Source organism: Halichoeres trimaculatus, unplaced genomic scaffold (assembly GCF_033239565.1).
Source record: "Halichoeres trimaculatus isolate MK-OKI-2021-1 unplaced genomic scaffold, fHalTri1.1 fHalTri1_scaffold_21, whole genome shotgun sequence".
Lineage (NCBI taxonomy): Eukaryota > Metazoa > Chordata > Actinopteri > Labriformes > Labridae > Halichoeres > Halichoeres trimaculatus.
In genome coordinates, this window is record NW_027437199.1 from 9,360,581 (window position 1) to 9,384,321 (window position 23,741).

Consider the following 23,741-nt stretch of genomic DNA (forward strand, 5'->3'; position numbering starts at 1 on the left):
GATTGCTTTTATTTTAAAGCACAGAGAGGTTCACTCTAGTGCTCAGACGATATGCGACACCATCCTCGTACTCCTTGGAAAGGATCTTTTGGAAAAACAAACCTGCTGTGTAATGAGAGGACTGTTAATACTTGCAAATGTAATTACTAACATGATAAACTTTTCAGATTTAGTCTTGAAGCTGTTTACTTACTGGACTTCAGGCCTGATATCAATCAGTGACAGAGGTACACAAGCCCACGGGCTAAGGATAACAATCAAAAACACAACAGGAGTGACCCCTCAGAGTAAACTGCCTGGGTCAGCTTGTTGCCAGACGCAAAATCCAGAGACCTCGACAGGAAATCCACTGAGTGCTGTTGACATCGCAACTCATCCGAGGCAGACAAGGAATAACACTTTTGGAGAGGAAGAGTTTCGAGAAAAAAAAATTTAAGACAGGGTGCTGTCACTGGAAAACACAGTTTTTAGCAGGACAATAAATCTTATATGCTATATTCACTTGAGGACAGGGAATGCATTAGAAACAGATAAAAGACCGTGAAAAAATGTTGGGGTTACAAACAGAGGTATCAGCCAAAATCCAAAATAGACTATACACAATCTCACTTCTAAAAGTGACAAAATTTCAGACGCTGTGTGAAATGTTGACAAACAGGTGGTTTTCAAGTTATGTGAACCTGAGATTTAATTCAAAATAGTAAAAAGACCAGAAAAGATTAACAACAGTTGGAAGAAGAACAACAAAACAGTGAGAAAGTTGTGCAATATTTACAAAAAAAAAAAAATGGCGGAAACCCTCAATGAGGCAATTTGGCAACAAGTGAGCAACATAACAGGGCATTAAAATGGCATTAAGGAGATGCTGAGTCCCTCTGAGGTAGAGACGGGGAGTTTTATCATTGTGAGAGACTGTAAGACTGCACAGAGTGTAGTTTCATACGATTTCAGAATTTACAATAACGAAGATTTTATCTTCTGAAGTACATAATTGAATGTTGAGATTTAGAGAATTCAGAGAAATCACTACAAAAAGGACAAAGCTGTGATTTCTGTTTTGGAAACAGTTATGACTCTATACTGGAAGTCACTGCATAGGCTCAAAGTTTAAATGCAAACTATCAAACTCTATTCAGTAAATTTTACATAGCCCTTGATGTTCTTGCACTATGGTACATTTTTGATAAACTGTACATTCAATATGTATCCAGTGTCCTTGCCACACCCATGAGTTCATACTTGTGTAAAATGGCAGTTTCTTCGTTGAAGCTGCTATAATAAATTTCAGTCTCTTGGTCTGTAAAATATTTAATTTCATGATATTGGTCTCAGTTCAGTCATTCAGCAGCTGCTCTATCAGCAATAAAAGGAACTTTTTATTAAAACTAAATACTTAAGGCACTGTAATTGGTCAGATTTAAAATGTCCTCAAGCACCAAAAGGACTTCAGCTTAGTGTAACACGTGGAATACTGAACAGAACTGGGTTAGGTTTTTAAGATCCATAATAAAGCGTAAAATGAGCCTGTAGTTTGTCTTTGGGGGGCAGTGAGGAATAGTGACTCCAAGAATCTGGGCTTGAGCACAGCTGGTTTCAGGTTCAAGTGTGAAGCGTAGCGGGCTAACGAGAAAGTCACTTACCATTTGATCAACATGCAATGGGGAAAACGGGATTTACTGTGAATTTATGACCAGAGAACATTACGGGTGGTTGTTAATGGACGCGTCCTTGAGCCAAATTCAATGCTGAAGAGAGATGTGGCTGGACCCACGCCTGCGCCGTTTCTTTTCCTGGACGTTGTTGATTTTGGCTCAGTGTCAGTTTCTGATCTTGGCTAGACTCTGGGGGAGCAGACTCGGGGTGCTTCCTCTTCATTCTCACACACACATTTGGATGGGAAATGTGTGCTGGCAATGTGACAGAAGCTAGTAACAGAAATCCGATCCACCATGGATTAAAACAGACATTTGGAAGGAGAAGGACATCAGCCAGAACTTTGAACACAATACAACAGATAGTAATCATAAACTTTTATTCTGAATATACCTTATTTGCACATGAAGAAACACATTTTTTCCTCTCCAGGATTATAAATATTGTTCTTTTTTTTCTTTTTGTTGAAAACAACATCAGTTTTGTACAAATTTTTACATGACAGATTCTGGAGAATCAAATTCCACCAAAGCACAATCAAGGGAGCCTGACAGAGACGCCCACCTACACCTTCCCGATGTGGAGTGGGGTAGACGCCTCCATCAAGAGCCCGCCTCAAAACCAAAGGCAGACCAAGGTTGACTGACAGGCCCGCCAATCATCTGCCCAAGAGTGGCAGCAAGGTAACAGACACAGAAAAACCACACATGAAGCAGTCCTCAAGACTCCAGAAAAAAAAGGCCAATCCACACGATCCATACAGAGAGCACCAACATAATCAAAAACACGTCATATCACATCAAGAGTATATTGTTCCTGAGGTGACAGCATCTGAGTTTAGCACTTTGGAGCAGAGTGGAACATCTGCATGAGGATGGAGCTCACCTTCACTCTCTAATGTTCTCTGTTATTAGAATGGGATCCAGTTACAGAATTTTAGATGATGTATTTCCTCTTATGTCATATCTGCACATTGTATGTAAGTTACTAAAGTGCCTCAAAGTATCATCTCATTGTTTTTGCATGTTAGCTTCTTAACAAATCAATTAGCATTTTCTTTAAACTGGATCTAAAAGAACAGATGAATCCTTTGGGGAGTCTTCAGCCATGCTAGCAGCTATGTCACACCGCTCTCTGACACTTTGAGCTTTTAGTTAACACTAAGCTAACATGCTTTAGTGGGGCTTACAATGATAGTTTGGGGTTACATGTTAAGAAAATGCTAAACCTACAGAGAGTAATCTTGATTAGCCTATTAGCTACTGTTTCCCATTTTGGTGGGAAAATGCATCACACTCAAGGATAGCTTTGTTATCATTTTTGCTATTAAGTAAAAGATTACTCAAGTTGGGGAAATTCTTAATATTTGAATAGATAATGCAGCCCATTTTTTAATCAATTTTGCCTGTTTGCTAGCATTTACTAATTTTTAGCAGAAAAAAATGGAAAGTCATGTTTCTTTTAGGCTTTTAACTTGGGCTAAATCTCAGTACTAGTGCCAATCTCTTGTTGCAATGCACATGCTCAAACCATCCTTGCTTGGAACGTTAGCTAGCATTTTCTGTTTTCAGTAGCTAACATGTAGCATACCCAAGGTTAGGTGGGAAAGTTTCTGTTGTATCATGTCAAGGTAAATATTAATGATAATGCTGACCTGCTAACGCTAAAGCACATTGTCATTATGCTAGCTAGAGTTTCCTGTTTCTAGCAGGATGCAATCAGACTGATGGAGGGTATTGGAGGTTATTATTTTGTACAGTTTTAACAAAGTTTACTTATAATTTTGGCCAGATGATGGCATTAGATCAAAGGAAAATGTATTTCAATAATGTTTACGATTAACCATAAGGAGGCACATCAATGTTTGTGATAAGTTTCAATGTGAAAGATCGAAAGTATTGTAAAAATTTTACAGAAAGACTGCTATGCCAACTTCAATGTGGTACAGTGTTAGAGTCAGATCTTTATCATGGGAGCCATTAATATTTGCGCAATCATTGTCCAATTATCCAATCATTTAGAAGTCAGCTCAGTGTGGATCAACAAGTTTGACAGATTGACTGACAATACCACGCTGCTAGCATTGCTTCGAATTGAAACCCCAACATAGTTGATTTAATATCAGCTGTAACTTCCAGTATTGATTTGTAATAAGAAGCTCACTTCTTGCTACATCACTTGTACAGTGTTAAAATAACAGTGAGTCACACATGGCTTGGACCAATCAGACACACTGAGTAGTGCATTTCAGTAAGGTTCCTTCTCCTGCCAACTCAGACCAGGCTGGAGCCAAATGCTGTCCCCCCAAGAGAAAGGCAGTAATAGCTGATCATACCGTATCATATCGTGAACAAATGCCTGACACCCGGAATATTATGCTTCCCAACATTACACACTGAAGCAGGAGCACACAGGAAGTGTTTTTAATCAGATAGCCAGCCACTACCATGCAGCACAGGGAAACCATTGAAGAGACTTACATCTGCATCGATAGATTGCATAAATGTTCGATTACGATAATAGGTTTCTCCACGAGAGAATAAGAGAGTCCTATATGGCACTTGATATTTCTGAGTTAGTAAATGTGGAGCATAAATATCAGTGTTAGTCTCACCACATTGTTTGTTGGACTGCTGTAGATTAAGATGGTGGAAAACATTGAGAGTAAAAAGTGCACCTTAAATTCCCCTGACATTTTTCACGATGGGTATTTTTTAAGTACAGTGAGATGTGACGGCAATAAATCTTTAAAAAACCCAAAGAGTGGGAGAAATGAATGGAAGCAGTGTTGTGGCACACAAAGATTACAAAGATTTGCCTAAATGATTTTTACTTCCCGACAGAATAAAGTTGTTTGGTGCAAATGTGTCAGTGTTTATACATTATACAAACATAAAAAAATGCAGTCCCTGGTTTTGGTTAGGTGTGAGAGTGGGCATAACTCCCCCAAATGCATGTCAAACTTTTAAATGTTGTTTAAAAAAAGTAAAAATGCAATGCTAAAAAAAAAAGGTGAAGTCAAATTTTTAACGTTAAATCCATAAAAAGTTCATTGAATTTGGGGGCGCTAGTAGGCAGTGAAATTGTGGCGCATACCCTTAAAGCATCTGGTATGATAAAGTTGTTTAATTTTTCTCTGAGTGGACTGATGAGGTACTACACATAGTCTATGTATAAATCCTTTTAACCCGTGATTGTCAGTTTTTTCTTGGAACTATCGCACAATAAATAAAGATCAATTGCAGGATTTCTCCGCCTGATAGTGCCAAATTAAACTGTTAAGTGCAACAAGTTACAACAATCACAACACTCAAGTCGCCTTTCTGATGTTTCGTTAATTACTTAAGCATCTGTCAGATATATTTTTTGTATAAATAAATAAATAAAACTAAAAAACACAGCACATCGCTCAATTTAAAAACGTTTTTTCATCTTGTTGTCAGTTAAAGCTTCTGTAAGGAACTTTCAGTTTCTGTTGATTTTGGCGCCCCCTGTGGACAAAGCAGTTTGCTTATCTTGCCTTCAGTAGTTGGTATTTCTCAATGAAAATTCTCATCCAAATCTTTCTGAGCAGTCCAATATTACACTTGTGAAAATCACTGTGGTGAATAGTATGCAGTCAATCAGATCTGACAACTACCCCACACAAGTGCTTTCAGACAGTAAAATTAGCTCCCTATAGAAAAACAAAACAAAACAAAACAGAAAACTTTTTGATGATAATCTTCTCTACTTATTTAGGTCATGAGAAGAAATAAAAATAAATTTCAGGCTGTTTCATAACCAGCTAAAATATCCTCACAGGAGCTTTAAGTCAAACCAAATCCTCATTGATATGACTTGGACTTTATCACTCTTTAGCAGCTTTGAGAGTTGGTGCTGTCAGTGTTCTTTTTTTCATGTTAATATTTTCATGACACTATGAAAATGACTGAGTCTACAGAAACTAATCTGTAAATTTTAACGCATGTTGTATGTATGTGTGACTATGGACAAGGCACACAAAATAAAACAAGATGAAGTGACAGAGGAAACTAAATACAGTTGTTGTTAAGGTCACGAGTATGGACTGGCAACAGTCATTTCTGATTGGTGATGTCATCAACACTAGACGAAGACAGAGGTTTGGATCCAATGTTTAAAACAAATTAAAGTTGTTGATTTAACACAGGGAGAGCTGTGAATACAAATGTCCTATTTCCATATTTTGTTGATGAGTGATAAATATGAGTTCTCCAGACCCCAGTGCAGTTGCGTGCCGTCCCTGTGTTTCACTTTAATAACCCAGTAAGTAGTAAAACAAATGCTACCCTTCTTCAAATCAGCAGCCACCGTCTAAAAAGCTAAAAGGTTCATCCAAGTCACACAGTCCACATGGCACTAGAGATACTGTCCAATGAACATGCATAGGACACCAGCCAGGCTCTCCCTGATTGGTTAATCCATACTATGGCAACAAAGTTTTCATTGGAGCAATCCAACAGAAAGGCAGGAAATCCAAACCGAAGACCACTCATTCAGACGCGGGCAACTGTCCGATGATCAGCCGAAAACGGTGACGTGAAACCAGGCAGCAGTTGAAGAGTTGGTGTCTGTGCATTAAAAAAAAGCAATGAAGGTGATTTTCATACTGTATCTACATGAAGAACACTGGCGAGACTGTAAAGATCCCAGGGAGCGCAAAAATAGAAGACTAAAACCTCATTGTATCAGCAACTCAACATAGGCAAAAGAAGGGCACAAGCTTGTGGTGCGACGATTTGGCATCTTTTACTGCAATCTTAGCTGAATTCTCAACCACAAAAACTATAAACACCTAAAATCTACCCACTGCAAACCAACTCAAACCAAAGTGTTCCCTTGCAAAGGGCAGCTCGTGTTCTGGCAGTTGTAAAGAAAACCCCTCAATTTTCAAAAACAAATCCATCTGATTTGGTAAGGCAGTCTGATCTCTTAAATCAATGACAACAGGCCAAAATATGTCACAAGTCACCAACCAAGACGAATCTCTGGATTCCTTTAATTTTCTCTGGCAGGGACCACTGAAGGGATGAGGAAAAGACAAGGTTGAATCCTTTCTCTTTAGACTGAGGTCTTCCAAAATCCATTTCTTCCATGCTTGCTACCTTTAAACCTGGTGAATTCACGTTTAAGATCCAATGAGGTGGGTATCAAAAGAACTTGCAGGATGTAGAGCTCACAGGTTTTCACAAGCGCTTCTCATTAGGCGTTCGTCATGTCAGTGGCATGCTGGTTGCCGTTTTGCAGATAACGTTGGGAGTGAGAGACAGGGGGGTGTGATCGAGATGTTCCGAGGTCATGACGGGATGGCATGATCGTGTCTGGAGCCGGACATAACCCAGAGCAACACCAGCTGGAGGGCTACCATTAGCCAGAGAGAGGGGCTCAGTCCGGACACCCCTCCACAGTCAGGGTCCTCCTCCTGGTGCCAAACAGGGACGGGAAAAGAACAGAATTACTGATGAAATCCAACACAGGAAACACTTTCAGGTTAACCTGTGCTTCCCTTAAAACTACTGTCCATCATATCACAGCAACCTAGCTACGCCTAACTGTCTTTTTTAAGCTAGTTTAACATAACAGTTTATAGGGTTGAAAGTAAAAGCCCCTTTCATGATTTTGAAGGCTTATATAAAACTTTTGGAGCTAGCTAAGTATTAGCCAGCATAAGAGACTCAAAGTTCAACTGGATGCAGAGGTAACTCGGGCAAAGCCATAAAATAATAATCTGACAACCTGTACCTTTCGTAACATAAACAGTGGCAACATTAGATATAAGAAATAGCTGTAGCCAGATTAGCTTAGCAACCAAGAACATATTCTGGGCCCAAATAGGTCAAATTTGAGGGTTTGTGGCACTAAGCCTCAAAAATGTGGTCCGACAGTACATGCTAGCTTCAGTTTAACATGGGTGTTGAATTAGCATGTTTTAATAAGTTCCACTAGCAAAGCCATTTTTGCAATAACAGAAAAGAAACATTTTGTTTGGCTAAACTATGGTTTAAAATGTTGCTACTTCATGCATAATCAATGCACCAAAGTCAACGTAAGGTAACACTTTAGTTCCCTGTTAGCCACTAAAAAGTTCAAGCATGCTTTGCTTTTCTTTACCAGTTCTTGGGCCAACATCACAAAGCTGCTAAAGTCTACTACCTCAAGCCTACCTTTGGCTAATTCTGGATTGAGGGATCCACCAACCAAGAATTTTAAGAATCTCAAGAAGTAAACATGCCAGGTAAATACTTCCAAACTAAAAAATGTGCTTTGCAAGGATAGCAGGATAACTTTAAAGTCACGTCAAGGCCTAAACATGTGAGGCGGGCTTGGAAACTGTCAACTGAAAATGTACGGGGATCAAACAAGAGAGCAGTTTGAGGGTATTAAATTTTTCTTTTTTTTTCCCCAAGAATGCTGCACTGTAAAAATTCCAAGCCCTGCTGTTCAACAAGAATTGGTAAAAATATTTCCTTCCAGAAGAGGTACAAGGAAAGGAACGTGTTGTTCTGTTTCTAGGGAAGAAAAAGTGGAGTCATGAGGGGCAATGTGGAAACATCTAACAACAAATGAGAGGTGAGTTCCGATTTGGCTAGCATCTAGCTACTTCAGTAATCAGCAGTCTTTCTATCGTGACATGCGCTGGAGTCTATTAGGTTAGACAGATAATGATAAATGGGGATAGCTACAAAAAGCATGGCTGGAAGTTCAAAGACAATGTGAGACGGGGAAATGCTGGCGAGAGACAGAAAGAGATGGAGAGGTGAGTTAAGGGAAGGTGAAAGCAGATGATGGTGAGCCATAGGAAGAGTGACGAGTGAGAACGATAAGGGCGAAGAGACGGAAAGACATATAGAAGTGGAACGAAGCATAAACAGAGATGTTAAAGAGGAGGATAAAAGGTGAGGGGGAGGAAAATCAAAGAACTCAAATGATCAAAAGACAGAAAGATTGAGCATAAGATGACAAAGTGATGGAGACAGTGAAAGAGCGAGTGTTATGGGACTGACCCGAGACAGCACACTAACAGTGGCAGCAGTAACATGAGCAGAGAGGAAGCCAATGGGGAGCCTGCGCTCCTTCGGCACATGGCCTCATCCTAACCATCAACAGCCAATCACAGAGCAGGAAACAGAGAAAACAGAGAAAGAGAGTCATGCAGCAGAAGTTGCAGAGTTAGCAAGAAGTTAGAAAGCAAATAAGAGCAGATTATAGAGAGAAAGTCAGATTAGAAAACAGTCATACAAGATGGAAGCATTTTATTAGAGTGTGAGAGAAGGAATTAGTGTGTGTATGAGCAAGACAGTACAGGCATAAGATTTCATTCATAAGACTGAAAGTCCAACGCTGGAAAAAGACTATAGAGTGAAAACAAACAGAGCATTCAAGCAGAGCAGTTTCACACGCAGAGATTCTGAGCGGCTCTTAAAAGTGTTTGTTTAGCTTACTTATTCAAAGTTGATTAGCAACCGACTGTTTGCCTTTGCGTGGGAAATCTGTGCGTATAAAGCTTTTGAAGTGTTGCCAGAAAACAAAACAAGTGTCATGCACCGTGTAAAGATATTAGAGATGGAAAGGTGCCATGGGTAGGATTTCCTCGCTGATTTATTGTTTCCATATTGTGAGCAAAGCTGAAATATTTGGGGCTCTGGCCAGAGAGCGGAAAACCTTAATTTTAGTAAAGACTGGTTGTTGTCAACATTTTTTAATGTTGCTGTTACAACCATTTTTTTTTAAAGATGAGATATTCAAACAGACCTTACCATGTTAATTGCAGCACATTTTCAGAACAAATAATAACTAACAAGATGGCACCTGATTGTCAGCCTGTGGGGGCACCAGAAGCTCAAAATGAATACAGCCAATAGATGAATAAGCTGTTTGGCATCAGCAGAGAACCCCACTACATACTACATGTGAATGTAGTATGTAGTAGGCACTACATTCTACCTACAGCTTTTGCATGTAGTATGATGGTTCTGTTGGGTCTGTTTTGTAGTATACTACTCTTGTTTCCAGTCTTGGAAGGTGGAAACAAGAGTAGTATACGGCTACGGATGATGTTGGGTTTTTTTGCCTTTACAAAACTGGGGCAGATCTCAGCATTTAGTTATTTTGTTAATCATATCATCGCAGAATCATCATTCTTGATTTCTAATCTTACACCAAAAGTTATATAATTGACTGAAAATAAGTCTGGATTTTTATTTTTTCAGCTGATGAAAAAAACACTTCCATATAATCCACGTATGGTTAAAAAGGGGTAATTAGTCTTTTATATGGGCTTTAATGAATTTGTAGAAGTAAACATCTCTCTTACAACTAAAAGTGACAAGATTTAAAGGCGTTTCTTTCTCATCACTTCACTTCTATCTCACGGACCATATAACGTTAATGTCATGATGTTGTAGTTATAGAGCTTATTTATTCCAGTAGATGGGGGTAATTCGACGAAACCTGCCACCCTGCATTGACCAACAGCCTTAGCCCCATGCATTGTGGGAAACAGTATACCAGGTAGACTGATCCGTTGCATACAGAGAAATTTTCCTGGATCAGTAGGACATCCAGGGATTTTTGGCATGCTGCAGATTTTGCAAGTTTTCGCATACTGACTACTACGTGCTAAATTTCGGCCAAAATAGCGGGCAATGCCAGTGTAGTGGGCAGTTTGGAAAACAGCCATGGTGTTTTTTTTATTACTTTGTCAAGCTTAGATAACTCATTAGCATAACCGATAATATCCTTGTTAAAAGTGGGCTGTAAGTGAATCCTAACATCACCTTTAAAAATGTTATAAATCAAGGGAAATGCACTGAAATGCATGGCTAATGCTATGCAACAACTTGTTGTCCTTGTTTTAAACTGGTTGAATGCTATTCTGAATTGTTTGCTTCCAGTTGTTACCCAAGTTGCAGATCGTAAAGGAAATGGAGGCACTACTAAATGTAGAAAGCTAATACTAGCCTGCAGCTCCTTTCTTGCTAGCATTACCATAAACTGGCCTTTATTTGTTACTGTCTTATCAAAAGGTAAAGTTACCATTTAGCCACCTGCTAGCTTAAGAAATGTTAGCTAAAGTGGCTAAATGCTAGCGTTAGCTTCAATCTAATTGTTGCAAATGTGTTGACTGAAAGGCTGTGCTATTTCACTTAAGATGAGGCTGAAATTCACTCCTAGCTTTTCTCTCTTTTTTCACAGTCAACTGTCTAAAGTTAGAAAACCATGAGATTCAAATATTTGTTGGATTACCACTCTTCAGTCACCCAAGTTTTTTCTCTTTAAAACGCGACAATGAGACCAGTAAAAGTGTATTTGCTGGATGCACTGTTTGTTTCTATAGCCTGCTTCATCTAATTTTTCTTAACTGTCACTATTCGACAAGCTTTGAACATTTAATGAACACATCTTCTCTTCAAGAAACAACAGAGACAGAAAAAAAAACTAGAAAGAAAGAAATCTTGACACTCATTTTCAAGACTGCAATTAACACCTCAAAATGAATGGCAGTAGTGTGACTAAATAAAGGAAACTATTTGCAAGCAATTAGTTGTGAAATCTGTCAGCGTTTTGTTTTCAGCTTGTTGTGGTGACCCAAAGGAGCCAAAAACACTGTTTTATGCTGCTTTAATTACAAAAGCTTAAGCCTTTCTAAATGCAAATTGCTGTTTTGAGTAAATCCATGTTGCAGAATGTGTCATAACACTAGTGTTTAATCAATCTGGGTTATTATTGAGAAGCACTTTGGGAACCAAATAGAGATATCATTGTCAAAACTGTCAGTGCTGGAGAAACTGATTTAAGCTCTTTCTGCTGTAACTTTGGAAAAAAATTCCTTCGGGGTATACTTGAATGATTTAAGCTTCGAAGCCCTAAAACACAAGCTAGGCCATCTCATTTGGAAGCTTTCCCCTAAATCTCTTCTATCCTGGTGAGACTAATAAAGCAGCACTGCTCAGTGGCTTGTTAATATCATTGATGAGACCCTACACGAAGCACCGTAACCAAGCACAAATACTCATTTCATTGGTTCCCATCCAGGCGTGCTATAAGTCAGGTTGACAAAAACAACTTACGTGTTCAGTGTTGTCAAAACAGGCTGAAGGCCCTTTCCTGTACCGGGGATTCTGGGCGAGTTCACAGGGATCAGGACCCTCAGCTGGATGGGGAAGTCAGGAATATGACAGTTGGGGAGTGTTTATGAGTTAGCAGCAGGAACCAAAAGTCATTTTTCAGTAGACACTTTTAGCTTTGATTACCCCAAGGAAAATTTTGAAATATCACGCTATGACAAATGTAGAAAAATCAACAGGATGTGTTGTATTACTGTCCACTCCAGTATTTGGTACAATTGTGCAGGGACCACAAAGTCTTACAGCAACTTGTCTCTTTTTTGGGATTTCAAGCACATTGCTCAATACTTCAATGAAATGGTAGTCCTTTTCCAGCATTGTGTTTTTCCAAAAGGCTTAATCTTTAATTGACCACAGCCCTGTGTGTTTCAGGGAACATCATAGATTTGTTTGTAAGCTGTTCAACAGACATACCCCACACCAGCATCTGCCTTCCAGACACTCTGAGGAGCCCAGTGCGAAATTTCCAAATGTCAATAAGTCCAGAAATAATGAGCTTTTATTACCAAAGAGGGATAATAAAGACATAAATGACAAAAGGAACAAAGTTTTAAACAATATGGGAACAAAGTATAATCCCTTGTAAAAATATAAAACGGATGTCATTTATTGCGTGTTTCCTTTCAGCAGTCAGTGGTGAGAAAAAAATCTGCTAATAGCTTTGTGTCAAAATAAGCGATTATCCCAGTTATCTCAAGAAAATATAATTTTCAAACATCTGTTCACTGAATTAAAATGTCATGTTCTCTGCCAGATATTAGCCGTGTTAGCTTAAAGGATACACTGCTGTTCATCCTGTATTAACAGCTTGATGTCACAGGACGAGCAGGTGAATTTTCCATCAGCGATGATAAAAACCAGGTTTGTCTTGGGGAACTTTTCTGCATGGTACATCCTGGAGAGGAGAAGACACACGAGAGACACAGGGAAACTTGTTGAGTCCAGGAAAGATGGAAGATAATATTTCATCAGGAGACATTAATATTTTACCAGGAAGCTGGGGAAAGATGATTTTTGCTCTGCTGCTTTGTGCTAGATTGTAGTTTTTCCTCATGCGTGACTAAGCAAAACTCCAGAAACCTTGCAGTCTTTGACACAATGAAAAGCACAGTGCAGATCACTCAATCAAGTCTCCAAATTGCTTTCAGCCCAAAGAGGTACACAAACCTGCTGTGCCACCTCCACCTCAAAGACCTGTACTGAAACCCACATGTCGCTGGTGCACAAATGATTTTCTCTGCCATTTTATGGCTGTCGTTAAAAAGAAACGTGTGTGCGGCTAATGTGCAGGAACGCGCCGTGGCATGCGGGCAGGCACTCTATTAGCCGGCACGAGGGGGCCTTAAAAATGGCGCACGACACGAACACGCCAAGACGGTGGTCCACAAGAGTGGCTTGACTTCACCTTTATGGCATGTGAGTTTTTACAGCTCCTCTTTCAGTGCCACCTCTGGGGACTTCATTTGTGGCTCATGGATGCAAACGAACTAGGTCTGTATGACTGGTGTGTAGCCCAAGGGGGAGTGGGTATTCTTACCTGCTGCAGTTCACACAGTCAATTTCACCCCTGAAAGACACGTCGTCGGTCTCAAAGTAGTACTGAGTTTGCTCTGTGATGCAGTCCTCTTTCATCGTGTCTGACAGCTCCTCGTCCATCTCAACTGTGGAAGTACACAAAATAAACATGTGTAATACAAAGAAATTCTTTGGCAGTGACTTATATTTTACAACAATCCCTTGAGACAAAAAGTTTTGCTGGATTCAGAGAAAGTCTAGTGTTGATAACAGCAATGCAAACTGCTCTGACATAGGACATATAGGTGTCCAAAAAACAAATAACTCAATATGCATATATATATTTTCATGGTGATCAATCATTCTGTATTACTGTGTGGAAAACCTGTCATGATCCAGCCAAAAACAATTTGTACAAGTCTTATAAACGGTATATCTCCCCAAGCAATCTCACACTTTCTACCTTTATTACCCAGCTGTGTTAGATACTTCATTCTGATAGGTCAGAACCCTTCATAACAGTGAGTAGGTTGAGTAGCAAAAACCAAACCGAAGACAACCTGAGTGTACACGCCGTATCTAATCAATCTGAAAACAGGAGTCAAGTCCCACTTTACCTCTGCCTGTTGGCAAAACGTTAGTTTGTGACTCAGGCTGGTCCCAAGAGTTGTATTATAATGACAGTAACTCAGCACAGATGTGAGAGAAACCTGAGTCATTGTGCTACTAAAATCTCTGACAGGGACAAAATGGAGCAGGGTTTTGTCCTGCAATCCAGGCAAAGACAACAGGGTGTTTCAAAGGATCTTAAACCATAAACAGTGGTGACAAAAGTCAAAAGTTGTGGTATCGCATCATCTGTGTCAAAGGGTGCGTCAACTCCAAAGCATTGAGAATGAAAAGAGCACAATAAGAACAGATACAAGAGTCCTGTTTGCCTCCTCTCAAATGTTCAAATTGAAGGTAAACCTTGAAGAATGAAGAAAGAGGGTGCCAAAATTGCATCAGCCACTTCGATGTATGGTTAATGCAGGAGTATGCACTAGGCTTGAGTCTCATTGAAACAATTAGCTTAAGTCTATACGGAATTATATGCATGGTAAAGATTCCAGAAAGCTGGAGCAAATGTAAGTACGAAGCAGTAAATCAGAGTATCATCAGCATGAGAAGAGAGTATGACCCTTTGTTGAAACAGACTGCAAGCCCACAGGTTACAGCTTTATTTGTTTGCTACTTAGCATTAGCTGTTTTCATGAGTCGTAGTAATCATTGCAGGTTTAATATGACCCAAATTTTTATTCAACAAGTTATGTAATCTCTGCCACCTAAAGAAGTTATTAACACCCCTGGTTGCTACAAAAACTACTGGTTTCCTCATCTTCTTCTGCCATGGAGAGCACAGTTCAAAAAAACACTTTTTCACAACTTTTCCTGCTGGAAACGTCTGCCCAGTCTAGCAGGGGACTGACTTAATGAGAGAGCCAACTGAACAGTTGAGTTACAGGGTGTGAAAACCAAACGATGTGCTGAAAGACAGTGAAACACTCAGTCGAGCAGAACTGCAGAACATTAGTTCAGTTGGATCCGTTGGATCACAGCTACTTCCACTCCTCTCACATTACACAGTCATTTGATCCTCTGTTTATATGAAAACAATGACTAGTGCAGATTTATGGAGGATTTAACCAGAATTACCGCCTTTTGGGTTGAATGCTTCTGTCAGCTTGTCATGTTGCAGTTTATATCCATCACTGTGTGACAGTGGAACTGTGGCGGGATGAGAGGAGCGGGGTGAAGGGCGAGAGGTTTGTGTTTGTAAACTGAAAATGTTTAATACGTACGTGTTCCTGAGAGCAAAACACAGTATGAGTCAGCCTGAAACCAACAGGGGAGGTCGCACCACAGTCGTTTATAGGAGACAAGAGAACATCTCTGTTTTTTCTCTCTTTTGTTGTCTTTCTCTCCCTCTCAGTTCCTCCTCACAGACCTTTGATGTCCAGCAGAACCATCTGCTGTCAGCAGAAAAAGTCGGGTTGGAACTAGAGGTTTTAGCGCCCCCTGTAGTCAGGATATGACACTTTGCCTCTTTGAAAAGCTTCTTCTATCAAACTGATGGTAATGTTTTACAGGTGAAACGTCTCTGATTCTTGTCTGAATTTTTGTTTCATGATGAAAATATTTTCATTTGCAGACAAGTCGTCACTGTGGCACTGATGTATTGCACAAATATGAAGGGCTTTCTCTAGACAAGGATAGTCTAAATGGCAGCATATGTTGCTCCAAAGTCTATATTGTTCAGCATTAATAGTGCCTTCAAAGATGTGTAAGCCCCCCATGCCAAGGACATTTATGGATCCCCATGGAGGATGGGACCAAGGATATGGCAGGAAAACAGAAATGAGAGTCAGGGGAGACATGGAAAAAAAAGGGCTGCACGCAATACAGGTGCAATTTCACCAGTGGGCCATGCCCGTGCAATGAAGTGAATCCTACCAGTGGGCCAGTCTGTTTGAAAAAAGTTTTTGATTTTGATGGTTGTTGAAAGTTATTTTTGGCCCATGCGGTGATTTCCACTACAGAGTCTGTGGCCTCGTTTACACAACGTTTCATCTGAAAACGCTAAAACACACTGAAAAAATCTACGTTTACACGGAAACACTGAGGGACTGAAAACTCTGTAGTGAACATGCTAGGTCTGTAGGTGGAGCTATAACTATCTTTTCCAGAAGCAGCTTTTGGTAGATCTCCACTTAAGTACAGTAGAGCTGATCATCTGGTGTATTGGTGAATGCTAAGAGCAGAAGTGGAGCAACAGATGCACATTTTGTTGAAAGACAGTCAGCACTTTAGCCGATTGAGCAAAACAAGCACAACACAGTAGTCTGCGACCATTGTAACAATAGTACTGTTGTACTGTTGTATGCGTTTGCACGAAGAAGAGCGTGACATCAGCAACCCACTGAAAACGCCAGCTTACTGTTAACACGGCATCAATGTTGGCAGTGTTTCAGAAAAATTCCGCTCCAGAGGCCGTTTTCAAAAGTCTGCATTTTAGGTTGGCTAAAACGCTGTTTCTGTGCAAACGTGGGGCCAAAACGCAACGATACTTTTGTATTAACATGCAGTGTCACCCTAAGGCTCTCCTCCAGATTCTCTAAATCTTTTATTAATTTTATGTACGGTAGGTGATGATATTCTCAATTGTTCTGCAATTTTACTCCAAGGAACATTGAAACTGTTAAACCATTTACTCACACAGTTTCCCACAGAGGGTGAACCTCTTCCTGTCTTTCTCTCAGAGATTCAGCTCCTCTGGGATTCCCTTCTTCCACCAAGACACGTTGCCAACCTTTTGCAAACTAATCCTATTAGTAGGGAGATGTTTCTCAATGTGTTTTTCTTTTGGCATTACACAACTTTTTAGGGGTCTCTTTTAGCCTGTCCCAATTTAATTACAACCTACATATATCTGACATTGGATATTGAACAATATCAGTCTTTGCACAATTTCAGTTAATGTAGGTTTTAAATCAACATTTAATCCAAAAAGTAAAACACTACATTTCTCTTCTCGAGTCTTGGTTTTTAAATGTAATACAAGTTCTTCTGTATTTATATACTTCAAAAAGTGCAACGAAAAACAAAACATGAAGAGACAAAAGATTGAGCTGATGAATGAACTCATTAACACTCCAGGCCTGCGCTTGTTTACTCGAGTTTAGAAAGATTATTTCCTCACTCACTTTAAACTATTTGGATTCGTTTGCTTTCACTTGCCAGTATTTTCAGAACAACGTCCTTGAGACTGTGCCGTCACCCTGACAACATGGATGTGAATGAAGCGGGGTCTGTGGTTTTCATTAGACGAGCATTCTTCTGAAGACTAAGTCCTCATGATCTGACTGTTAGGTCAGCTGCCATTGATCTCTGCTGCAATTTCAGTGACAGAAATTTCTCAAAACCTGAGAAAATCAAAAAAAGATCTAATCTGTGTAGTTTAATACCAGCACCATTAAGTCAGACAATGTGATTTTTTGTGGTTTGGACTGGCTGATTCTTTAACAACCATCATAATAACCAGATTGAAGGATAATCAGAGACAGTCCTGTTATTTTTCTTTGTGTGGATCTGTTGGTTATCAGAATAATCTAATAGCACATTTGTACCCACATAACACAAACACATCTTTGCAGTCACACGATCCAGGTCAGGCGTGAAATGTCTGAGGATAAAAAAGCGTTTAATTGATTCTATGAACAATATTGTCTTAACTCCGTATTCTTGGCATGTGGGAGGAATGGACTCGGGTTTCGAGGTACAGGGATAGTTTAAAAACAGTGTGCTCAACATCTTTTAAAGCCTTGTCAAAGCAGGTAAAACTTATCATTTTGTTTCCATAATGAGGCCCCAAGTGTGTGCTCTCCGGGGCTAGCTTAGCATTACAAAAAACATTATTAAAAACCTCAAATTTCTATCCTGCTCTTTGTATCAAACTGACAGGAACTCACCTGCCTCCAGGAAATTGGGGAATGTGATGCTGACCAGTAACTGTTGCATTATTGACCTGGGAGGAGAAGAAAAAAAAACAAGGGTGAAAAAATGCCTGGGTTCATGGGAACATAATGTACAATAAATATTCTGTGTAAATGCTAATGCAACGATAAATCCAGAGAGGATATTTTGGAATGCGTAGTATTCTGGGTACAATTCAGCTGTTAAACAGATGCTATGTGTCCGTTTTGAAGGAACAAATCCTGGCCTGTTTTGTATTACTTTCTGAGCTTTAAGGACTTATATCGCAGGATTTTAGAATATACATTTTGCTATAAATCATCTGAACTCAAAGCCAACAATAGTGTAATACTGTAAAAAGCTCTAATAGAAGGAACTCACCAGGCTGCAGTTGAGACCCACCATCCAAGATTCAGAATATCAGCGACTGTGGGCTGATTTCAGGGCAGAGAAAATGACAATCAATGCAAGAAAAAGACAAATCTGAACATCCTGCTTGTGTTTACGGCGCCTGTTGACTGTCTAGTTTGTCCAGGCAAATGGTCCAAGTGGAGTTTTTAAAATTTTCTTCCCCTTTCAAAGGAAATTAGAACACAATCCGTCTTAACAGATGGGAGCATAAATATGTAAACAAGGAGCCAGTGAGAAAACAAAGCAGCACACGGTTTGAATCAAAAGCCAGACATGTTGCTCTGATTAGGGTTAGCATGCGAGGGCCTTGTTTTAGTGAATCACTGCTGTATCCTTTCTCTTCTCTCTGCCGGTGTGTTGAGTCATCAGGGAGTCTTAACTAACCGTGTTAGAGGCATCGCCGGCTGTAGACGGCATCTTTGATCCGACAATATCTGCACCTTTCATCTTACCTTGGTCACACAGGCAAGTTGTAAACATTCGCAGTCAAAGTCGGGAAATTACATGGCTTCAATTTTCTTGGGGATTTCTGCATCCAAATGTCTAAAAATAAACCTCTTCTTTGTGGTCTAATCTCTGCCCATGTCTGCCTCTGATTGAGATTCATCTACATTAGTAAAATCTCCACAGATGTCTGCGCGTCTTATCGCTCATGTGATGAAAAACAGCGCCTCTTTCTACATCGCTCGCCGTGTTAGCCAAGCACGCTAGACCACCTAATCCTGTAATTGTTACTGCAACTCCCACTCTAACGCTTTCACCATACCCTCTGCCTCCCTTCTCATCTGCTCCATCCAGATTTATGGCTCCCCAGTGTGTGAGGGTTTTTTTTTTTGTGTGTGTGTGTGCAAGTGTCTGACCGTTTAGAGTGTGCAAGTGAGCAAGCAGGTTTGGCAACACACACGCGCATGTGTCCTTGCATCTGTCCGTGAGCTAATGCAGGGAAATGTGTTGAATGTATATGGATATCAAATGTGTGAACATGTAAGTGTGGGCGTGCTCATGTGGGTGGCTTCATGTGTGTGTCTGAGCATGCTGGGTTGTGTGTGGACAGTCTCTAGCTTATGTAACTCACCACGTAGACGGAGCGCGGGCCTGCAGCCGTCCTGCTATCCTTCTTGGGCTCACAGCGCGACTGGTAGTCGAAGGTCTTCTTAAAGGTGAACAGGGATGAGTTGACAAGGTTTCTCATGAGGATTGGGTCTATGACACCGAGGAACTGGCCAATCTAAGAGAAAGGAGAAGAGAATGAAATACACATGCTTACTTTGTTACATTGCTCCTCTTTCTCCCTTTTCCTTTTTACTGTTGGGAGCTGTTGCTTTATTAGATAGTGGCGTGTTTAAATAGAGAGTAAATATCTGAGTTATGGCTGTGCTATAATGTGCTTCTCCTGTTGACCTTTTCCAAAAACACCTGACAATAAGAAAGAACACAGACAAATACCTAATAAATCTGGGGGATGGGGACAGCTGAAGGTCTGGGGGCCATTATTCCTGACTTGTAATTTAGCTTCAAGTACACAACTTACTGAATAAAGCTGGAACGAGAACATTGGAGCTTTGTGACTGTGTTGTTTGTATTTTTTTAGATGTTATGCTTTAATACTTGTACCTTCATCGAGTTAGCTACTCATTTATGACCTCAACCTTGGTAAATACTTGATAATGGTGGTAACCCCACAATGACAATGGTTAATGGAGCAAAAGCAATGTGAGGGACAACTTCATCATCAGTTCTAACAACGCCTGTCTAGGATTGTAGCGTCACATCATGTAATAACACCTCAATATGTAGCTATGTAATACATTTTTACTTCAATATGTAATAACGCTGCACTTTGTAGTATAAATCTTTAATACAATATGTAATAAACTTTGTAATATGTAATGAATATGTAATAAATATGTAATAAACTTTGCGGCATTATGTAATGAGTTATTACTTATGGAACCAGCACTTTTTAATGTTACATATGTGGCGTTAAAACAATGCAACAAAAAAACATCAGTTTTGCCACAACTGTCTTCAATATAGTCATGTGACACAAGATCCTGTCCTGCAATCCAGGCATCAACAGCAGTGCTGGTGAGAGCTCTCCTTGCAGGACACCAGACAGCTGGTGTCAAGGGAACCCGCACTTGTCACTCCATTGATGAGCCTCTGTTCATTCACGTTGGGCTGTAAAACCTCAAACCTGATGACTCCTCATCTGGCTCCACTCATTGTGTTGGTTTGTTGTTACACCCAAGCTGAATACAACCTGGTTTTTGACACGGTTTGTTTTATTTTGGAAGTCACTGGATGTGTCTAGGATGTTTCTGTGCACAACTTCCTCTTCCGCTTCCTCTGCTTTTTATAAATTGATGTGTCACAGCTCTGGTTTCTGGGAAAATTAGGAGAGTTGCATATCTGCTGCAACCTGCCGGAGCAGGGACGGATCGGGATTGCGAGGAGTGGATTCAGCGGGGGATGACATTGAATTTGCAGTTATTGCTATGAATTCATACCCCTGATCTTACAAATTGGAGATGACAACTCTACCACTGAGCTACAGCTGCCGTCAGAACAATCTTTTATTGACTCGTTAGTTGTAGGTTGGTTAACTGGTTATGAGTAAGATGATCTAAAGAAAACAAGAAGATTGTATAAATGACAGGGTGAACAGGACCCCGACAAGAAGACATCCCAGATTTCTAAAGCCAGGGTAAAGCTATTTTTTGAGTCCATTTGAGAATTCATACACATTTGTTTTCATTTTAAGGATTCAGTTTTAGTGGAGAAGAAAGTTACTATATACATCTTTCTCTGATTAAGTCGATGTAAGCAATGCATTTCAGTGTGGAGCCACCCTCAGGTCATTAATATTCCAGTATGTGTGTGAAGAGACTGTTCATGGTAGATTTTCCTACACACACTCACACACACACACACACAAAGTAAATCATAAATCACAGTGGAACCAGGATGATGGACCTCAGTATAATCTGATTAACACAGTCCACCAGGCAGCCATAAATTTCCACAAAGAGGAAGCAGTTTGTCTCAGCATTTTAAAGGTGTGACACGACTGTGTGTATGGGAGTGTTTAAGTGCTTGTGTATTCAGGAGGGAGTTAGCACAATGCTCATCTATGTGTGTGTGTGGCAGAAGGCGGACATGTGGTGTATGTATGTGCTCGAGGAAATTCAAACTATCCCTTTCCTTCCACTCTGTGAGGTCACTGTTAACAAGCCGTCCTCCACACGTCCATTCCTCTTTTGTCCAGCAGCCAAAGGATGTATAAATCTTCCAATCTATAAGGTAAAACGAGCCCTCTCTGCTTCCCCCTGTGCAATAACACAAATAATGAATTAACAGTCACAGCCCTGTTGGCTGCAGACTCCCCGAGGGTTTCGGAGAAAGAAAAGGAACGCGCTAAAAAGAGGAAGACATAAAGTGGAGGGGGGAGCGGGCAGCTTACAGAGTGAGGGTGAAACTTTGCTCCTGTAGGAAATATGATTGAGGGCACACAGCCTTTTCTAAACAAAGCCGAGGGCCCCTGAGTTTTAGTACTGCTGCCAAACTTCAGAGGGGGACTGATTTATCCGGCGCACACCCAGCTCTGATTAGCAGGGAGCCTGGACAGGGGAAAAAACGTAGACTCGGACAACAGCAGGGTCCTGCACTTTACCTTTAGCGTACGTGCGCGTACGTGTCGAGGGGAGATAAAGCTAATAAAATTAACTCCAATTTCACTCCATGCTCTCACTCTGTTTTCTGCTCTATTTACTGCCTTGTCCTCTCTAAAAATAGGCGTTAAAAGTAGAACAAACACAAAAATTCTTGAAATAAAGGTAATGTCTTACTTTAAGGAACTTAAAATTACAACATCTTTTCTGGATTTGTCAGGTCAATGTGGCTTATATTAAGTCTTAAAAGAAGTTTTGAGAAATAAAGCATCAACACTTAATTAGATTTCAGATTTTGCAGTGTTAGTGGAACTTTGAGGTATATTGTGGACACAGGCCCTATCTCAAGGGCCTGTGTCCACAACCTCTACCTCATGCCTCCTCACTATATAAAAGTTCATAAAACCGAGCTTCTGAGACTAAATGGCGAATACATTTTATTGCACCCAAGGGACCCTTAAAGTGATAGAGAAAACCGAAAAGAGACAACACATCTATGAGACACACATGGTTGGGCTGAGGAAAAAGTGTGAGCAATAATTTAGAGCTCTCGTGTCTGTCCTGTTTATGACTCACTTTCATTCTCTGCAGGAGAGCTGAGAATTGTTTATCTTATATCCAGTCTTTGATCTCTCTTTGAAGTGCTTTGTTGTCTGTTTGTTTGTTCTCAGGTTTTAAACCTGTGATCTTCAGTTCACGTGGGGACAATGCTGCCCAGTGTCCAAATGAATCACGGATCTTACTGCCAAAAACTCGAAAGTACTTTAATTTTATAAAACTGAAAAAGCTAAAACCCAAATGACTGTTTTAGGAACATATAAGACATACAAATGTGAAACATTTTCATTTCTTATGATAATTGATTATTATTAGATTTTGATGTTGACCTTTAAGGAAGCCATCTGTGTTCATTCATTCGTAATCATACCCCTGACCCCTGCCTCAAAATTTTGTCTGAGCTTTGTATGGTTAACATGCCTGCCAAGTGCCAACGTTATTTTTTACCTCTTTGTTCTACGCTGTAATCTGACAAACCTTACAAAATAGGTGTTAAACATCTTGTACAGCTCGCAGCAAGAAAAGGAAATAACTCGCACCAAGATAAACTGAATTTAGAAGCATATTTCTTCTTTTTTGAAGCTGAATCAGACATCTTTGACAGCAGTGATGCAGGTTGATGCTGAGTAGAGAGCTGCTTCAGCGATGACACGTTCACATGTGCCAGGTAGTGATTTGTGCATTCTTGTTGCTGCCAAGTTGGGTTGCCAGGTCTGACAGCATATATCCAACACAGTACTTGTGAACAAGCCTTAAAATGGTATCAACCATTGACTGTATAGAGAGTGGACAGCATGGCTTCGCCATTTACCATTGTACCATTTTGAAGCCAAATACCCCCGTCACAGGCGCCGCCATTGGCAGACGTTGTGGAGTCAGAACCTGCGCAGTGGAGGCTATAAGGGACTCAGACTCAGAGTCTTTTGAGAGTCTAATCTATTCTTGGCTCTCTCTCCTGACATATTCTACAATCCCCCCACAAAATACACAAGAACAAGAGCTGTCAATCATTGATAAATGTGATGTAAAGCCTTGTTTTTAACCTCTGCTAACTAATGAAAACAAAACTTCTCAGAGAAAACAGGACCTGGATACAAGACAGCCCATTAATATCTTCAAATAATCTCAACAACTGGACATGAGAAACGTTTCTACAAGGTGTATTAATTTTTAAAAATTTGACCACAGTCTATCTGGAATGACTGGGGAGACAGATTTTTTGACCTATAGTGCAGCCAGCCACCAGGGGTAGCAGTTTTTGTGGCAACCTCAC

General features: G+C 40.2%; 1 protein-coding gene across 2 annotated transcripts in view; it reads right to left on the reverse strand.

The window, feature by feature from the left end:
* Positions 1–2,015: 2,015 nt before the first annotated feature.
* Positions 2,016–23,741, reverse strand: part of cacna2d1a (calcium channel, voltage-dependent, alpha 2/delta subunit 1a) — a 116,132-nt gene continuing 94,406 nt past the window's right edge. For both annotated transcript variants that reach the window (XM_074697866.1, XM_074697865.1), the window contains 7 exons: positions 19,315–19,467; positions 18,210–18,262; positions 17,825–17,880; positions 13,339–13,462; positions 12,584–12,696; positions 11,745–11,827; positions 2,016–7,096 (listed from right to left, as the gene is read on the reverse strand). In XM_074697866.1, coding sequence (XP_074553967.1) covers positions 6,971–7,096; positions 11,745–11,827; positions 12,584–12,696; positions 13,339–13,462; positions 17,825–17,880; positions 18,210–18,262; positions 19,315–19,467 — 708 coding nt within the window. In that variant the 3' untranslated portion in view covers positions 2,016–6,970. The remainder of the gene's footprint in view (positions 7,097–11,744; positions 11,828–12,583; positions 12,697–13,338; positions 13,463–17,824; positions 17,881–18,209; positions 18,263–19,314; positions 19,468–23,741) is intronic.